A 16,056-nucleotide genomic window follows, 5' to 3' on the forward strand; every position below is an offset into this window, starting at 1 on the left:
CCCACCACTGGCCCTTTCCATACAGCGACCACCCCCTGCCCGCTGGGAGCCGCCTCTGCCCCTTGCCCCCTCCCCGCCTGGCCCTTCGCACCAAGGGTCCTGGGGTCTGGCCGAGGCAGCGGCTTCTCCCGGACACGCTCCAGCCCCTGCGTCCTTAGCCCAACGGCACACAAACAAAGCCAGGGAGAGAACCCAGGAGTCCTGGCTCCAGCCCCCCCCCCCCGCTCTAACCACTAGACCCCACTCCCCTTCCAGGGCTGGGGATAGAACCCAGGAGTCCTGGCTCCAGCCCCCCCTGCTCTAACCACTAGACCCCACTCCCTTCCCAGAGCCATGGAGAGAACCCAGGAGTCCTGGTTCCCACCCTCCTGGTTCTAACTACCAGCCCCCACTTCCCTCCCAGAGCTGGGGAGAGAACCCAGGAGTCCTGGCTCCCAGCACCCATCCATCCCTTGTTCAGAGGCGACACTGTGGTGACATTGGTCTGGATTCGCTGCGTCCTGCGGGTACGTGTGCCCTGGGGCTGCGCGGTTCCACCATCCACTCCTTATGGCTGCCTGCAGGCAGCTCCGTTTGGCTGCCAGTCGGAGGGGGTGGGGGGCAGGCGTGGGCGTGGGGAGGCACCCGACCGGCTGGGGTTTGCTCAGAGCCGGGGCAGCCCTCCCGCGTTTTCAGAATGGGCTCTTCGCTCTGCCCCACTGGGGCAGCACTGGGGCTGGGGGTGGCAGCGGGGCCCACGTGGTCCCTGCAGGGTTGTGGGCAGCTCCCAGGGCAGGGTGGAGCCCCGGGGAGGCTGGGGCGTGGGGGATGCTCTGGTGTGAGTGATGGGATCCCTGGTGCTCAGGGGCTCTGGAGCAATCCAGAAAGGCCCCTCTCCGGATGAGCCGCCCTTCTGGCCACACCTTCCCATTGAAATGTCACATGGTTCGGCAATTAAACAGCCCCTGCGCCCCACCCCAGAGGTGGCTGCATCTCAGCGCCAGGTGTACGATTCGGTGCAGAGTTGCTGTGCAGCTCTCACACAGCTGCCCCGCTCCCACGCCTGAGATGGCTGCGTTTCCTTGCTGGCTGGGAGATCCCCATATAAAGAGCCGTCGTGCTCCACCCTAGAGGTGGCTGCATCTCGGTGCTGGGCAGAGCGAACCCTGTCTCCATGCTCAGTGGAGATGGCTGGAGAGGGAGTCCCAGAGCAGCCTGGGAGCCGGGAGATCCTGGGTTCTAATTCTGATGCCAATTCCCCTCGTGGACTCAGTTCTTGCTGTCGCTCTGTGCCTCAGTTTCCCCATCTGGGTTGCCACCTGCTCTAGCTCCTGGAGCGGACAGATGTGAGGAATGAGGGGTTCATGCCTGGGAGGTGCTGTGGAAATATCAGATCCACACACCGCCCCCACCTCAGGCCTGGGGGAGGAGCCCTGTGCCGGGATTAGCGAGAAAGCCGGTAATCCCCTGGAGAGGGGCGAAGCGAAGCTGGATTTAATTCCTCGTGCCCCGCTTGGCACAGCAGGGCTCGCTCAGGTTTCCAGTGTCTGGTGCGGGGCACAGTGTGGGTGGGCAGCCCTACTCCCCTCCTCCCCAAGCAAAGCAGTTTTGTGTGTGGACAGATCTCAGCTCACGGAGAGCCGGTTCGGTTACTCCATCCCTGCGCTGGGAGGGTCTGAGCCTGTGGCATTCGCTGGGGGGCTTCCCACGCACAGCAAAGGGGTTGGGGTCAGGAGCCCCCTTGGATTTGGGGTCCCACCCGGCCGTTGGTGTCATTTAGAGCAGCCTCAGGGCTGCTCTAGTTGATGCTCTGCTGGGTGGCAGAGAAGCTGCATATGGCCGTGCGGGGTGGGGGTCGTGGGGGACTGATGGGCCTCAGAATTGAGCCACCCCCTCCCCTGATGCCATTGGGGTCACGGGGGGGGGGCTTGAATTCTGGGGACACAAACCAGCCCCCTACTGGCGGAAGGGGACATGACATTGACACGCTGCCCCCCCCCCCGGCAGCCCCCCAGCCCCCAGGAAACAGGTTACACTCACTGCCCCCCAGGGTGACCCCCCCCTCCCCGAGCTGGGGATAGAACCCAGGAGTCCTGGCTCCCAGCCCCCCCATTAATCCCCCCTCCCCTCCCCGAGCTGGGGATAGAACCCAGGAGTCCTGGCTCCCAGCCCCCCCATTAATCCCCCCTCCCCTCCCCGAGCTGGGGATAGAACCCAGGAGTCCTGGCTCCCAGCCCCCCCATTAATCCCCCCTCCCCTCCCCTCCCCGAGCTGGGGATAGAACCCAGGAGTCCTGGCTCCCAGCCCCCCCATTAATCCCCCCTCCCCTCCCCTCCCCGAGCTGGGGATAGAACCCAGGAGTCCTGGCTTCCAGCCCCGCCCTCCCCTCAGCCTTTCCCTCTAAGCCCCGCCCCTGCACCCCCCTCCTCCGGTGACGTCAGACGCACGCCGGCGTGAGCGCGCACGGACCCGGAAGCACCGCCCCCGCCCGGGTCGCCGGGCGCCGCCATATTGGCGGATCCTGGGCGCCGCCATATCGCGCCCGCTCCGCTCGGCAGCTCCCCGGTGTCGCCGCGTCCGCCCCGGCCCCAGCCATGTCCGAGAGCTACGGTCAGCGGGGGGGCGAGCTCTGTGCGGGGGGGCAGCGGGGGAGGGGTGAGCTCCATACGGGGGGAGGGTGCAGAGTGGGGGAGGGGTGACCTGAGTGCAGGGGGTGCAGAGTGGGGGAGGGGTGAGCTGAGTGCAGGGGGGTGCAGAGTGGGGGAGGGGTGAGCTGAGTGCAGGGGGGTGCAGAGTGGGGGAGGGGTGAGCTGGGTGCAGTGGGGGAGGGGTGAGCTGAGTGCAGGGGGGAAGTTGGGGGAGGATGCAGAGTGGGGGAGGGGTGAGCTGAGTGCAGGGGGGTGCAGAGTGGGGGAGGGGTGAGCTGGGTGCAGTGGGGGAGGGGTGAGCTCTGTGCAGGGGGGAAGTTGGGGGAGGATGCAGAGTGGGGGAGGGGTGAGCTGAGTGCAGGGGGGTGCAGAGTGGGGGAGGGGTGAGCTGAGTGCAGGGGGGTGCAGAGTGGGGGAGGGGTGAGCTGAGTGCAGGGGGGTGCAGAGTGGGGGAGGGGTGAGCTGAGTGCAGGGGGGGAGGGGTGAGCTGAGTGCAGGGGGGAAGTTGGGGGAGGATGCAGAGTGGGGGAGGGGTGAGCTGAGTGCAGGGGGGTGCAGTGGGGGGAGGATGCAGAGTGGGGGAGGGGGTGAGCTGAGTGCAGGGGCTGGAGCCTGAGGCAGGGGGGTTCTGTGCGGGGGGGGGGGGGGGAGAGGTTGGCCCATCTGAGTTAGTATTAAAGCCAGGCGGGGGTGCGTGGCATGCAGTGGGGGTGCACCGAGGGGGAGGACAGGCGTTGGGGTGTGGCTGGGGGCAATGGGAGAGGGGGTGGCACTGGGAGGAGTCGGGGGTGTCAGGAGGGGTGGAGGAGAGGGGTGCTGCTGGGGCGAAGCTGCCCCACTGCGACCCCCCATTCTCCAGCAGGCTGTGCCAGGCGACAGCTGGGGGATTGGCTCAGGCCTGGCAACGCTGCCCTGTCCTCAGAAATCCTCCCCAAAGTAGCGTCCTTGGCCTGGTTTGGCGTCTGTGCATGGTGCCGGCGGGGGGCTGGGAAAGTCCCCGGTGCGGAGAGGCCCTGCCCTCGGAATGACCCCCCGGGGCGCCAATCTCCCCACAATCACACGGGCCCCAGCAGGGCCTGCGCGTTACTGGAAATCACTTCCTGTGCGAGACCCGCTGCCGAGGAGTGTGATCCCAGAGCCAGGCGCTTAACAATGGAAGGAGATGAAGCGCGTACCCCAAATGTGGGGGGTGGGGGGCAGACGAGGGGCGGTGGATTTCTGCCCCGGGGGAGCCTGCCCGTGGTCTGCCCACTGCCTTCTGCGGCTTGCATGAGCTGAAATTGGGGGTGGTACATGGGGGTGTCTCGGCATTTTAACCATTCGGATTGGAACTCTTTCCCCCTCCCCCAGTAAACAAACAAGCTCTGCGCGTCCCAGGTTCAAACCCTCATGGGACGGATTCGTCCTTCCCCGGCGGGGACATGGCGCACAGGCTGCTGAGCCAATGGGAGGTCTTTTCTTCTCCGCTCCAGGCACTGCGTTTCAGGGGCCCTGTGTGCACCCAGCGGTGCTGCGGGACAGCAGGGCTGGGCGCTAACCGAGGAACAGAGACGTGACTTTTCCACCTCCTCTGCCCATGCGGAAAGCCCGACAATTCCGCTTCCTCGGGTTGTCTGCACGGGGGGATCTTGCTCCGTAACGCCCCGTGCGGGCAGGCGTTCTTCTTCCGCGCGAAGCCTCTGGTTCTGAATTGGGCTAACGTGGGTTAAGGTGCTTTGGAGGAAGGCCTGGGGACGTCACCTTTCAGTACAGCCCAGGCCGCGTGGGAGTCAGCAGGCTGCTGCTAGCATTCCAGATAAAGCCTTGAGGCCTTGTCTGTACAGACGACTGGCCGTGTTTAGCTGTCCGGGAGAGCGAAAGTGAGTAGTGAACTAGCGTCCACACTGGGGCTTGGCCTGGTGTCACTCGGCCAGTAAAATAGAAAATCACGCCCCCTTCCCCCAGCCAACACGACAGGCCGACCTTTGCTACTGGGCACTTCAAGAGGATGAAGAGTTTGGTTCAAACCGCCTTTGTCGGAAATCTTGCTGGCTGTTCGTCACGGGGAGAGCAGGGGAATCTCTTTTCACTTGTTTTTCTTTGTGCCTTGGTCAGCACTTTGCATATCGTCAGTTTCACTGTTTGCACGGTTTCCTCGGTACCTGCGCTTGTGTTTGTGTTGTGTTCCGCACGAGCACGGACGGCGCCACGTGAAAAATGTGATCACAAGACCGCAGTTGGCAGAGAGGCAGGTGCAATGGCTCAAACGACTTTGAACTCGCTCATAGCCTAGATATCAAGATAACTGAGCTCCCTTTAAACCTGGCAAAGGCTTTCTGTTTGCTGGGCCCAGGTTTGTCTTTGAGGCGTAGTCCCGGGGTTTTAAGATTGGGAGATAGCATCCAGTGCTTGAGGCTTTTCTTTCTGGGAAAGCAGCATCCCGAATATTTCCCTTGTAAACAAGATAATAATGGGACCTAAATAATTGAAGGGAGATGGTTTTGCTTAATGGGCGAAGCCTTTCTCTCAAAGCTAGCATTGATTTTTAGCGTAGGATTCTCCATCACTGGCCATTTTAAAATCATGCTGGGATCTTTTTCTAAAGGATCTGCTCTGTTCAAAGAGGAATTATTGCTGCAGGGAAGTGCTGTGACCTGGGTCAGGCAAGATTACTTAGCCTGGCCTCAGAGCGGGGGACAGGCCTAGGTGACTTACTGAGATCCCTTCTAGTCCCATGGTTCTGTGGTTCCTTCTGGCCGTGGAGTCTCTGAACTAGTGAAGGGGAAGCAGGGAGAACACTTCTCACGATGAAAGCAGGGCGTTTGTGATTCAAACACAGCGAGGTTCTGCCGAAGACGAGACATTTATCCGGGTAAGGTAGATACGTTTGGTAGCTGAGACCACGGCTCATCCCGATACCTTCCCCTGGCTGTACCTGCCTGTTGGCTCTTGGCCTACGTGGTACGGTGCCTACCACCACTGTCTCCTGCCCCACAAGTGGGGTCCTGTGCCCTCGGCAGCATCTGCAGGGAGAGGATTGTAAATCGGGGCGTTTCAAGGAGCATCTCTCCCCTTCCCCACCGCGCGTACATTATTCCATCGTTGTTCCCTGCGGGGTTTCTTGCACCTTCCTCTGAGCTGTCCCGAGCTGGCCTTTGTGGACACAGGTGATGGGCTTGGCTGGAGGCTGGTCAGAGCTGACGTGCAGTGCCCAGCGCTCCTATGCCAGAGACCATGAAACTGCCTGGCCGAGAGTAAACAAACAGCCTGACTTGGGAACAGTGACAAGAGGGAGTGACACGGACGCCTTCTGTGACCCTGAGTGACCCCCTGCCTCAGTTTCCCCATCTGTAAAATGCTTTCCTGCCAATGGGCAAGTGGTAAAGATTGAGGTGCTTGGATACCACAGTCATGGGGCCATACACGGACCGATGCCTTTTCCCCCCAATGTGTTTTTAATGGAGCGGTTACCTAGGTGAGGAGTAAAATTGCTGTCCACAGATCCAAATGGGGTGAATACCTGGGCAGGTGGTAATTTGGCGCGGGAGCAGGGAATGCTCCGTATATCGTATGGAGCCTGCTCCGCTTGGCAACCCCTCATCTGATGCCAAAAACCTATTGTTGAGAATAAGTCTCTGTAATTCTGAGGGCGAAGACTTGCCCTGGAAGGGGAAGGGTGTGTGGGGATGGGTAGAGAGAGGGTTTTGTGGCTTTAGATTGGCCCAGAATTGTCAATGCCTTATGCCCCCCGGCTGCCTTCGGTTGCGACCCACCAGTCGAGTAGCATTGATGTGGGCTTCGATGCAATGACTCTTGCTTGCAAATTCTTCCAAACGTGCCTCTGTTAAATGAAAGAAGACGTTAGATCCATAAACAAAGCGCCAGTGAGTGGGACTTAAAAACAGCTTCCACCCATGGGAGTCTGCGAGCTGGTCTACGCTGGGCGCGTACGTCGGCATCGTGTGAAAAATCCACCCCCTGAGAGACAGAGTTATGCCGACCTGACCCCCGTGCAGACAGGGCTAGAATTGCTGTCGACCTAGCTACCGCCTCTGGGTTACCCAGGCTGACAGGAGAACCGACCGGCAGCGTGAGCTTGAGTACGGCTACGGGGATTGCCGCTCGGGTAGAGGTGCCAGTTCTCCCTTCAAGCTAGCATCTACCGGGGCAGTTCGTTCCCCTTCCCGTGCGGCGCACGTCCCGCCGGGGTGACTGGGCCCACGCTAGGAGTGTTCCCCCATCACCAGGCTGGCATAGGTAAAGGGACGTGGCTTTTGCATGGAGATAAGGCCTTTCTCTGTATGGGGGGCACCCCGCAGAAGGGGGTCTCTAGGCTTTACCGTCGTGCCACCGGGGGCAGGTTAGAATCTGAGCCGGAGATTGCGCCGCAGCCGGAAGGAACTGGCTCTGGCTGGTGGCTGGGGGGAGCGTATGGGACTTCAGCCCAAGAGATCTCCCTGGAGGCTTTCGGGGGCGGGGGGAATACGGTCCGGTTCTGTCCAGTGCCCGCCCGCAGGAGGGCGGACGACGCGGAGCACTCTGGGAAATCCGTTGGTCTCATTCGAACTCGTGTGTTGTTTCTGGCCTTCCCTTCTGAGCGTGGCGAGAACTGCCCCTGAGGTCTTTATAGATTCATAGATTCTAGGACTGGAAGGGACCTCGAGAGGTCATCGAGTCCAGTCCCCTGCCCGCATGGCAGGACCAAATACTGTCTAGACCATCCCTGATAGACATTTATCTAACCTACTCTTAAATATCTCCAGAGATGGAGATTCCACAACCTCCCTAGGCAGTTTATTCCATTGTTTAACCACCCTGACAGTTAGGAACTTTTTCCTAATGTCCAACCTAGACCTCCCTTGCTGCAGTTTAAGCCCATTGCTTCTTGTTCTATCCTTAGAGGCTAAGGTGAACAAGTTTTCTCCCTCCTCCTTATGACACCCTTTTAGATACCTGAAAACTGCTATCATGTCCCCTCTCAGTCTTCTCTTTTCCAAACTAAACAAACCCAATTCTTTCAGCCTTCCTTCATAGGTCATGTTCTCAAGACCTTTAATCATTCTTGTTGCTCTTCTCTGGACCCTCTCCAATTTCTCCACATCTTTCTTGAAATGCGGTGCCCAGAACTGGACGCAATACTCCAGCTGAGGCCTAACCAGAGCAGAGTAGAGCGGAAGAATGACTTCTCGTGTCTTGCTCACAACACACCTGTTAATACATCCCAGAATCATGTTTGCTTTTTTTGCAACAGCATCACACTGTTGACTCATATTTAGCTTGTGGTCCACTATAACCCCTAGATCCCTTTCTGCCGTACTCCTTCCTAGACAGTCTCTTCCCATTCTGTATGTGTGAAACTGATTTTTTCTTCCTAAGTGGAGCACTTTGCATTTGTCTTTGTTAAACTTCATCCTGTTTAACTCAGACCATTTCTCCAATTTGTCCAGATCATTTTGAATTATGACCCTGTCCTCCAAAGCAGTTGCAATCCCTCCCAGTTTGGTATCATCCGCAAACTTAATAAGCGTACTTTCTATGCCAATATCTAAGTCGTTAATGAAGATATTGAACAGAGCCGGTCCCAAAACATACCCCTGCGGAACCCCACTTGTTATGCCTTTCCAGCAGGATTGGGAACCATTAATAACAACTCTCTGAGTACGGTTATCCAGCCAGTTATGCACCCACCTTATAGTAGCCCCATCTAAATTGTATTTGCCTAGTTTATCGATAAGAATATCATGCGAGACTGTATCAAATGCCTTACTAAAGTCTAGGTATACCACATCCACCGCTTCTCCCTTATCCACAAGACTCGTTATCCTATCGAAGAAAGCTATCAGATTGGTTTGACATGATTTGTTCTTTACAAATCCATGCTGGCTGTTCCCTATCACCTTACCACCTTCCAAGTGTTTGCAGATGATTTCCTTAATTACTTGCTCCATTATCTTCCCTGGCACAGAAGTTAAACTTACTGGTCTGTAGTTTCCTGGGTTGTTTTTATTTCCCTTTTTATAGATGGGCACTATATTTGCCCTTTTTCAGTCTTCTGGAATCTCTCCCGTCTCCCATGATTTTCCAAAGATAATAGCTAGAGGCTCAGATACCTCCTCTATTAGCTCCTTGAGTATTCTAGGATGCACTGCAGTTCGCCCTGGGCAAAGGCCGAGGGCCTGGATCCCCCTGCCCGTGCTGCTGGGTCAGGGACCCAACCCCCGGTGCTGGGCAAAGCAGGTGCTTCCGGAGGATCTGCCGGCTGGAGCAGCCCCCAGGCCTGTCTCGGCCTGTGTTCTGGCTCGGACCGTGGTTGGTGCTGGATGCTTCAAGGACAGCAGCAGCCAGGGGATAAGCTGCGCCCATGTTCTGTCCCATGCTGGTTTCGAATAGTTCGCTTGCTTAAGCCCTGGGGTAGGAGGAGGGTTAATGACCCTTCTCAAACTGTTCATTAACTATGACGACTCTGGCTCTTCTTGTTATGCACATAAATGTCCAGGCCCTTCTTGTATCTTCCTAAGTTCTTGGCCTCAGCAACTTCATGTGGCAGTGAGTTCCCCAGTCTGGCCATGGTGTGTGGGCAAAGTCTGTCCTTTGGCCAGCTGTGCATTTCCCACCGTTGAATGTCATTGGAGTCTCGTTGTGCTTGAGTTACCAGCCAAGGCGAACGGGAGCTCCCGGTCTCCCTTCTCTAGACCGGCCATTTTATCACCCCCCCCCCCCCCCCCGCGCTCGTCTCCTTTCTGAGGTAACCGGTCCCACTGTCTTCACAGGACTGTTGGTCCAGGCCCCTGATTGTTCTGACTGGCCTCCTGTGAACGCCACCTAATTCTGTAATAACCTCACCTCCTGCCAGTAAGACTTGGAGGGGATTTGAACCTGTGACCTCACACGCTCTGTACTGGTGTGGGGCCGGGGCCTAGTTTAATACCTGGCAGGCTCAAGCCCCTGGGGGCCTCTCTCCGGGCTGAGCGGGGTTCTGTCTCTGCTCCTGCGTCGTCATACTTGTGTGCACACCTGGCTGCTGGCGATGGCCGCAGCGTGCCGATCGGGTATCCGTGCCCCGCTGTGAGCAGAAGGGAGCTGGCTAACGCCGAATGAGGGGCAAATAATGCTTTAGTAAGTTAACAGCGGTGCCAAAAGACGCCAAGCTGAGATCAGGCCCCCATTGCGCTGGGCGCTGTACGTACACCTAGGATGAGACTGTCCCTGCCTCAGCGCGCTTAGTCTAACGAGACACAGATGGGCCAAAGGAAGCGTCACTAACCCTTTTACTGAGGCGCAGGGAAATGAGGTGACATGGGGAGTTGGACGCAGGCGAGCGCTGCTCGTAATGTTTCTCCGGGCACATTTCTAAAGACTGGTTGAGAAGATGCTCTGCTTTTCGTAAACCTCCCCAGAACCCCTTAAACAGAAGGTGCTGCCCCTTCCCCACGGCCCCCGCCCCATGCTCGAGTGTTACAACCGTGCTTATTTTGTTCTTCAGATTTCCTCTTCAAGTTCCTGGTGATAGGAAGTGCTGGTACTGGGAAGTCCTGTCTCCTGCACCAGTTTATAGAGAATAAATGTGAGTAGCCCTGTTACTGTGGCCAGTGTTGTTGTATATTGAACTGACGTCTGTTCTGCTCCGGTGTGTTTCCGAATACCCGAGACCCCCCGGACTCATCCGAAGGGAAAGATTCCCCTGCACAGTTGTTGCCAGAAAGACAATTGAATTAGCCTTCCGGTCTGTCCTTCAGCTCCAGAACTTGCCTTTACAAAAGAAACTGGCGGAAGTGGGAGTTTTCACCTCCAAACGTGTGGTGGAGATATTTTTTATCACGACATTTTAAAACTTCAGCCTTCTTGAAAACCACCTTCTTCTTTTTTTAAATGGGAAAACTGAAACGGCTCGACTAGACTAACTGGAAATCCAACGTGAAACCCCTCCTGCTTTGTGGTTTTCATTGCAAATGTCTTTGCACAGCTCTGGCTTCCTCCATGTGTTCAGCAAATTACAAAATTGTATCCCAAAGGGGCGTCCCATGTTAGTAAAGAATCCGCCCAGCGCTTGACTTTCACACATTGTTGTGCACTAGGTTAACCGTGCCAAGGAAATGAAAAGGGCGCACGGACACCCACACGCCCACACCCGCACACACCTGCTAGTTGTTGACACATCATCCCTGCTGCTTCTTTAGCAGGCTTGACTCCCCATGTGAGCAGATTTGTGCTGGGTTATGACCGCTGCCTGCGTTCGATTTTGAAGCTGCCGCAGTGGGGTGCTGTGGCGTTCATGGCTTTCTGTTTAGGTGACGCGACTTCCGGGGGGCTGGGCACAGGCTGGGAGATTGCATGGCAGCGCTGGATCATATTGTATCGCTTCAGGAAGCCCTAAAAATAATGTAAATTACTCCCCCCGCCACGTCACTCTGCAGCAGCTGGATTGAAGCAATTGCAGGTCACTGGTGCTCTCGGGTATCAGCACTTGGACTGGAAGCTCCTGGTTCCGGAGCGGCTCCGCCTTGTAGCTGACCCCTAAGTGGCCAGGGGCCTTCTCGGTCAGTCACTGATTTGGGATCTCTCCCTTCTCCAGTCAAGCAGGATTCCAACCACACGATTGGAGTGGAGTTTGGGTCGAAGGTGGTTAACGTCGGTGGGAAAACGGTGAAACTGCAGATCTGGGATACGGCGGGACAAGAACGGTTTAGGTAAAAAAAAATCCACCTATCCAGCGAATGAGCATTTGAAATGTCTCTGGAGTGTCGTCCAAGGAAGGTGTGCCGTAGCAGCCAGCTTTCCAGGCTAAATCTGGAGATGGGGTAAAATATTGTTAGTGGTCCCAGAAGCCTGCGAAAGGGGTGTCTTGCGTGCGGGAGTTAAGCGGAATCGGAGATTTACAGGGATCGCTTTTCCCATACCCATAGAGGTGCAGCCACCTCTGGGGCGGGACATGGCAGGTGGTTACCAGCACAGCACAACGCTCCACGCTGGTGTAACACAGGACAGGCCTGTGTGCAGATAGAGGGATGCTGTACTTAGATTTAGTCCTGGAGCCTTGACCATATTTGTGCTCTCGTATTATGGCAGCACTTAACGGACCCCAACCGAGATTGGGGACCTCATTGTGCCCGGCGCTGCACAGCGAGACACGGTCCCTTCCCTGCAGAGGTTACGGGGCAAACAGGCAAGCGCCAGAAAGGGCGGGAGGGGAAACCGAGGCACGGCAGGGTGGGGACTTGTCCAAGGTCATGTGGCAGGTCAGTGGCCGAGCTGGGACTGAGCCAAGCTGTCCTGACTCCCATCCCGGTGTTCTGCCCACTAGACCCTGCTGCCACCCAGCCACCTAACGCTTGGCTGCTTGTAGCTTTCCCTGTTGTGGAGCCTCCTCCGTGTGCGATTTAAAAAGCCCCCAGTCCCTGAGCCTGCTTGCTCACGGGGCTGCGGCTCGGGGCCAGGGGCGCGGCAGCAGGGTCTCCCCAGAGCTTGAGGGGTGTGGACGATGGCCGCGGGGCTGCGTCTCTGATCGGGGACCCACCCCCCAAGGGCAGCGCAGAGACACGCCCTCCTTTCCATTGGTCTTGGGGTGTGGGGCCTTTCCCCGCTAGGACGCTGGCCTCGATCCGCCCCGGGCGGGGGCTGGCTGGTCTCAGCGGGGTGGGGAATGGTACGCAGGACCTTCCCCTCTGCTCCGTCCCTGGGGTGAGGGGCTGGCGGGGCACTGGCAGCCGCAAGGAACTCGTTCCTGTTTGGCTCCAGCCGGGGGGATGGAAGGTTGCTCCTGTCTGAGATGGATCCGTGGGGTAGGGGCCACAGCACAGAACCCCACCGGGGGGAGCCCCCCCCCCCGAGAGTGTGTGGTCGAGCCCCCGTCTCAGCCCTGGGGCAGGTTGGCCGGCGTCTAAGAGGAGCCAGCCACACTGGCCCTGTCCGCTCTGGGGTGGCCGCCAGAAACCCACCCCGTGCCATGCTTGTCCCTTCGGCTCCTCCGTTACCCAGCAGCCCGACGCCTTCCCCCCGCCCCTTTCCCACGGGGCTGTTCCCGAAATGGCCCCCGCGGCTCCCAGCGAGCTCCTGGCCTCGCTGATCGCTCCGAGTCTCTCTCCTCGCCCTCTAGGTCGGTGACTCGGAGCTACTACCGCGGTGCAGCCGGGGCCCTGCTGGTGTACGACATTACCAGGTGAGTGTTCATCGCCGGGGGGGAGGACGACTCTCCTGGCTGTGGTTCGGGGCGATGCCCTGGCGCGCCCCCCCCCCCGGGGGCTCCCAGGAACGGCGTGATCTCCCTGGGCAGGGTTCCAGACAGAACTAGATTAAAGCCACAGAAACGGAACCGGAACAAGCCCCCCCATGAGCATCCGAGTCAGGCCGGTCCCACCCCAGCGGCCGAGCTGAACCGGTTCTGTTCTGCTCTGCTCCTCGACTTGGCCCCGTCGGAACGCCCCCCGGGTCCGTTCAGCCCGCGGCCGAGGTCTGCCAGCAGCGGGCGCCGCACAGGGACCCCTCTGGCAGGCGTCAAACAACCCCCTGCCGGGGGAAGGTGGACGCGAGCCGTATCAAGTGGGGTTTGGAAGAGCAGGGCCTGGGGGGCAGCCCCTAATCTGGGATCTGCGAGACGTGCCCGGTTGCCGGATACCCCCCGCTACCCCCTCTGTCCTGTGTTGCAGCCGGGAGACTTACAACGCGCTGACTAACTGGCTGACGGACGCCCGGACCCTCGCCAGCCCCAGCATCGTCATCATCCTCTGCGGGAACAAGAAGGACCTGGATGCGGACCGGGAAGTGACCTTCCTGGAAGCCTCCCGCTTCGCGCAAGAGAACGGTACCGAGCCGGGGCTGCTCTGGGGGTCGTTAGCTTTGACTGTGACGCGGTCCTGCCTGGCCCTTTCCCTGTGCGGGGGTGAGGGGGTGTTCTGGTCCCCTGCCTGCTTTGCCATGGCACCAGGCCTCAGTGCTGTGCAAGTGTCCTGCGATCTCCCCGTCAGGCCAGGGCCAGCAGGGTACGGAGCTATGGAAAGTGGTGTGGGGGCAGGCAGGGCTGGCCCCAGGGCGGCACTAGGGGGCACTGGGCAGCAGGGGGCTCAGCAGGGGGCGCTCTCCCCCGGCAGGCAGCGCTGGCCCCAGGGTGGTGGCAGGGGATGAGGGGCTCGGCAGGGGGCAGGGCTCGGGGCTCGGCAGGGGGCGCTCTCCCCCGGCAGGCAGGGCTGGCCCCAGGGTGGTGGCAGGGGGCGGGGGGCTCGGCAGGGGGCAGGGTGGGGGGCTCGGCAGGGGCACTCTCCCCTGGCAGGCAGGGCTGGCCCCAGGATGGCGCTGGGGGCACTGTGGGGCAGGGGGCGGGGGGCTCGGCAGGGGGCGCTCTCCTCTGGCAGGCAGGGCTGGCCCCAGAGAAGTGCTAGGGGTTGGGGGACTCGGCAGGTGGCAGGGCGGGGGGCTCGGCAGGGGCACTCTCCCCTGGCAGGCAGGGCGGGCCCCAGAGCAGGTGCTGGGGGGCGCAGTGTTAGCAGGGCCTGTCTTTCCCATGAGCGGTAACACTGCAGTCCTGGCCATGCCAGCATTAAAAGCCCGTGGTCCCAAAAGGGGTCATAGGCCCTGGGGTACCGCCCCAGCCCCATCCTGCCTCCTTAAACGTTACTTGGAGGCAGGTCGCTCCTTTGCTGAGCGCTGGGGGGGAGGCGGCAGCTGCGTTCGGGCCCCTCGGGGCGGGCGGCGGAGCTCTGCAGAGCCCCGGGGCGAAGGGGGCTGGATGAAAACGAGTCGCTCCCCGGCACTGGTGCTGTTTGGCCAGGAGGGGGAGCTCAGACTCCGTGGTTTGCGCCGGGTCGGGTCCCACTGACGAGCAGTGTCTCCGTTCTGTGTGTAGCAGTGGCGCCGGGTCAGGCCCCGTTGTACGCAGGCCCCGCTGGCGAGCAGCGTCTCGCGACACCCAGCGGGGGCTGTCCCGGGCTTAGCGTGGGCGCCGTGGCGAATCGGGCTGGGAGCCGCCCCCCGGTTACCTTCCTGCCATTTCTCTCTCCGCCTCGGCAGAACTCATGTTCCTGGAGACCAGCGCGCTGACCGGGGAGAACGTGGAAGAAGCTTTCTTAAAATGTGCCAGGACCATACTAAACAAAATTGAATCAGGTACGAGGCTGGAGCTGTCAGGGGGCCCCGGGGGGGGCGCGACGCAGCCCCACGCTTCCCCCTGGAGTGTTTCCAACCTCAACATCTCAGCCAGGAAGGGAAACGGGTTTCCAGGACTAAGAAGGGTGATAGAGCCCGATGATGGTCTGGGCTCTGGCTGAGACCAGCGCCCCAGGCGTGTTCTGAACCAGGGCAGGAGGCGGGGGTATGGCCCAGTTCTCCAGGGGCGCGGCGCTGCCCCGGCCCCAGCAGTCCGTGGCAGGGGTCTCTGGTGCCCGCAGGGTGTCTGCTCTCCCAGCCCGCCGCGGCGGTCGCTCCCGAATCGATCTCATCAACGGGAGTCAGGCTGGAGTCTGTTAGTGACTACCCCGGCTGGTGCGAACCCACGGCTGGGCCCCGCCTGTCCTGGCAGGGTCCTGGTAAAGATTCCTCCCTCCCAGCCCCATGCAATCCGGGGCGGGGGAGGGACGGTCGTGTGTCCCGCCCTGCTGAGCGCCGCTCTGTCTGCCCAGGTGAGCTGGACCCCGAGAGGATGGGCTCAGGTATCCAGTACGGAGACACCTCCTTGCGTCACCTGCGCCAGCCCCGCGGGGCCCAAACACAGAGCAAGCAGCCGTGCAGCTGCTAAGTGTGACGGCACCAGGAGTCTGTCTGCAAGTAAGCTGGGGGGAGCCGAGAAGCCACGTGCGCGCGGGCTCGGCCCTGGGGGGGCGGGTTGTCCAGACCCGAACGACTGACGGTCTGTGGAGCGGGCTCCCTCCACAGCCCCCCAGCAGTGGGGCAGGCCTGGGGCACGCGGTGCTGGGTGGGTGGAGAGGCTGGAGCTCGTCTCTCTCTGCCGTACTCCCCCGACTCCCGCCCCACCTCCCAGGCAGCTGTCCAATCCCCTAAACCCCCGTGGGAGCTGCCCACGCTGCTCGGCCGCGGAGACTGACTCTCTCTTCTCTCCCCAGCGCTGTACCTTGGCCAGTCGGGCCCCCCGGGGCTGAAGCACTTTCTCTTCTCTTCCCAGGACCACGTGCCTCGCTCGCTGAGCCCCCTGCTTCCCGAGCCGCCCGCCCCGGGCCTCTGGCAAACTGCCCGTTTGATTGTATGCAGCCACGGTGTCTTCTGTCGGCCGCTCCCTGCCTGCTGCTCGTCCCCCTGAACCTGAGGCTGGCGCGGGCCCGGCTCGATAACGCTGAAGTAACGGGGCCCCGGCCAGCCGCCCAGAGCTAATTGCCTCTCTGGGTAGGAGCGTTAACGCCAGGGCGAGGGGGGAGTGGGTTCTCCTTGGGAGATGGTTCGTTTGGGGTTGTCTCCTGCTGCTCGGAGCTAGGCAGGTGCGGGGTGTCTCTTAGCCTGGGGTTGCCTG

At 60.1% G+C, this 16,056-nt stretch overlaps 1 protein-coding gene across 1 annotated transcript; it reads left to right on the plus strand.

The window, feature by feature from the left end:
• Positions 1–2,552: 2,552 nt before the first annotated feature.
• On the plus strand, positions 2,553–15,709 carry RAB4B (RAB4B, member RAS oncogene family). Its single transcript, XM_065420750.1, has 8 exons — positions 2,553–2,589; positions 10,090–10,170; positions 11,179–11,293; positions 12,700–12,762; positions 13,250–13,404; positions 14,607–14,702; positions 15,215–15,359; positions 15,656–15,709. Exons 1-7 carry the CDS (start codon positions 2,574–2,576, stop codon positions 15,328–15,330), a joined length of 642 nt encoding a protein of 213 aa, XP_065276822.1. The 5' UTR covers positions 2,553–2,573; the 3' UTR covers positions 15,331–15,359; positions 15,656–15,709.
• The last annotated feature ends 347 nt before the right edge of the window (positions 15,710–16,056 follow it).

This window comes from Emys orbicularis, chromosome 21, assembly GCF_028017835.1.
Source record: "Emys orbicularis isolate rEmyOrb1 chromosome 21, rEmyOrb1.hap1, whole genome shotgun sequence".
Taxonomy (NCBI): domain Eukaryota; kingdom Metazoa; phylum Chordata; order Testudines; family Emydidae; genus Emys; species Emys orbicularis.

What these genes read in the sequence shown, in the direction of transcription:
- RAB4B (XM_065420750.1), top strand. An exon ending in CCAGTTTATAGAGAATAAAT is followed by an intron (nt 10,171 to 11,178) that starts GTGAGTAGCCCT and finishes TCCCTTCTCCAG; the next exon opens with TCAAGCAGGATTCCAACCAC. An exon ending in GCGGGACAAGAACGGTTTAG is followed by an intron (nt 11,294 to 12,699) that starts GTAAAAAAAAAT and finishes CTCGCCCTCTAG; the next exon opens with GTCGGTGACTCGGAGCTACT.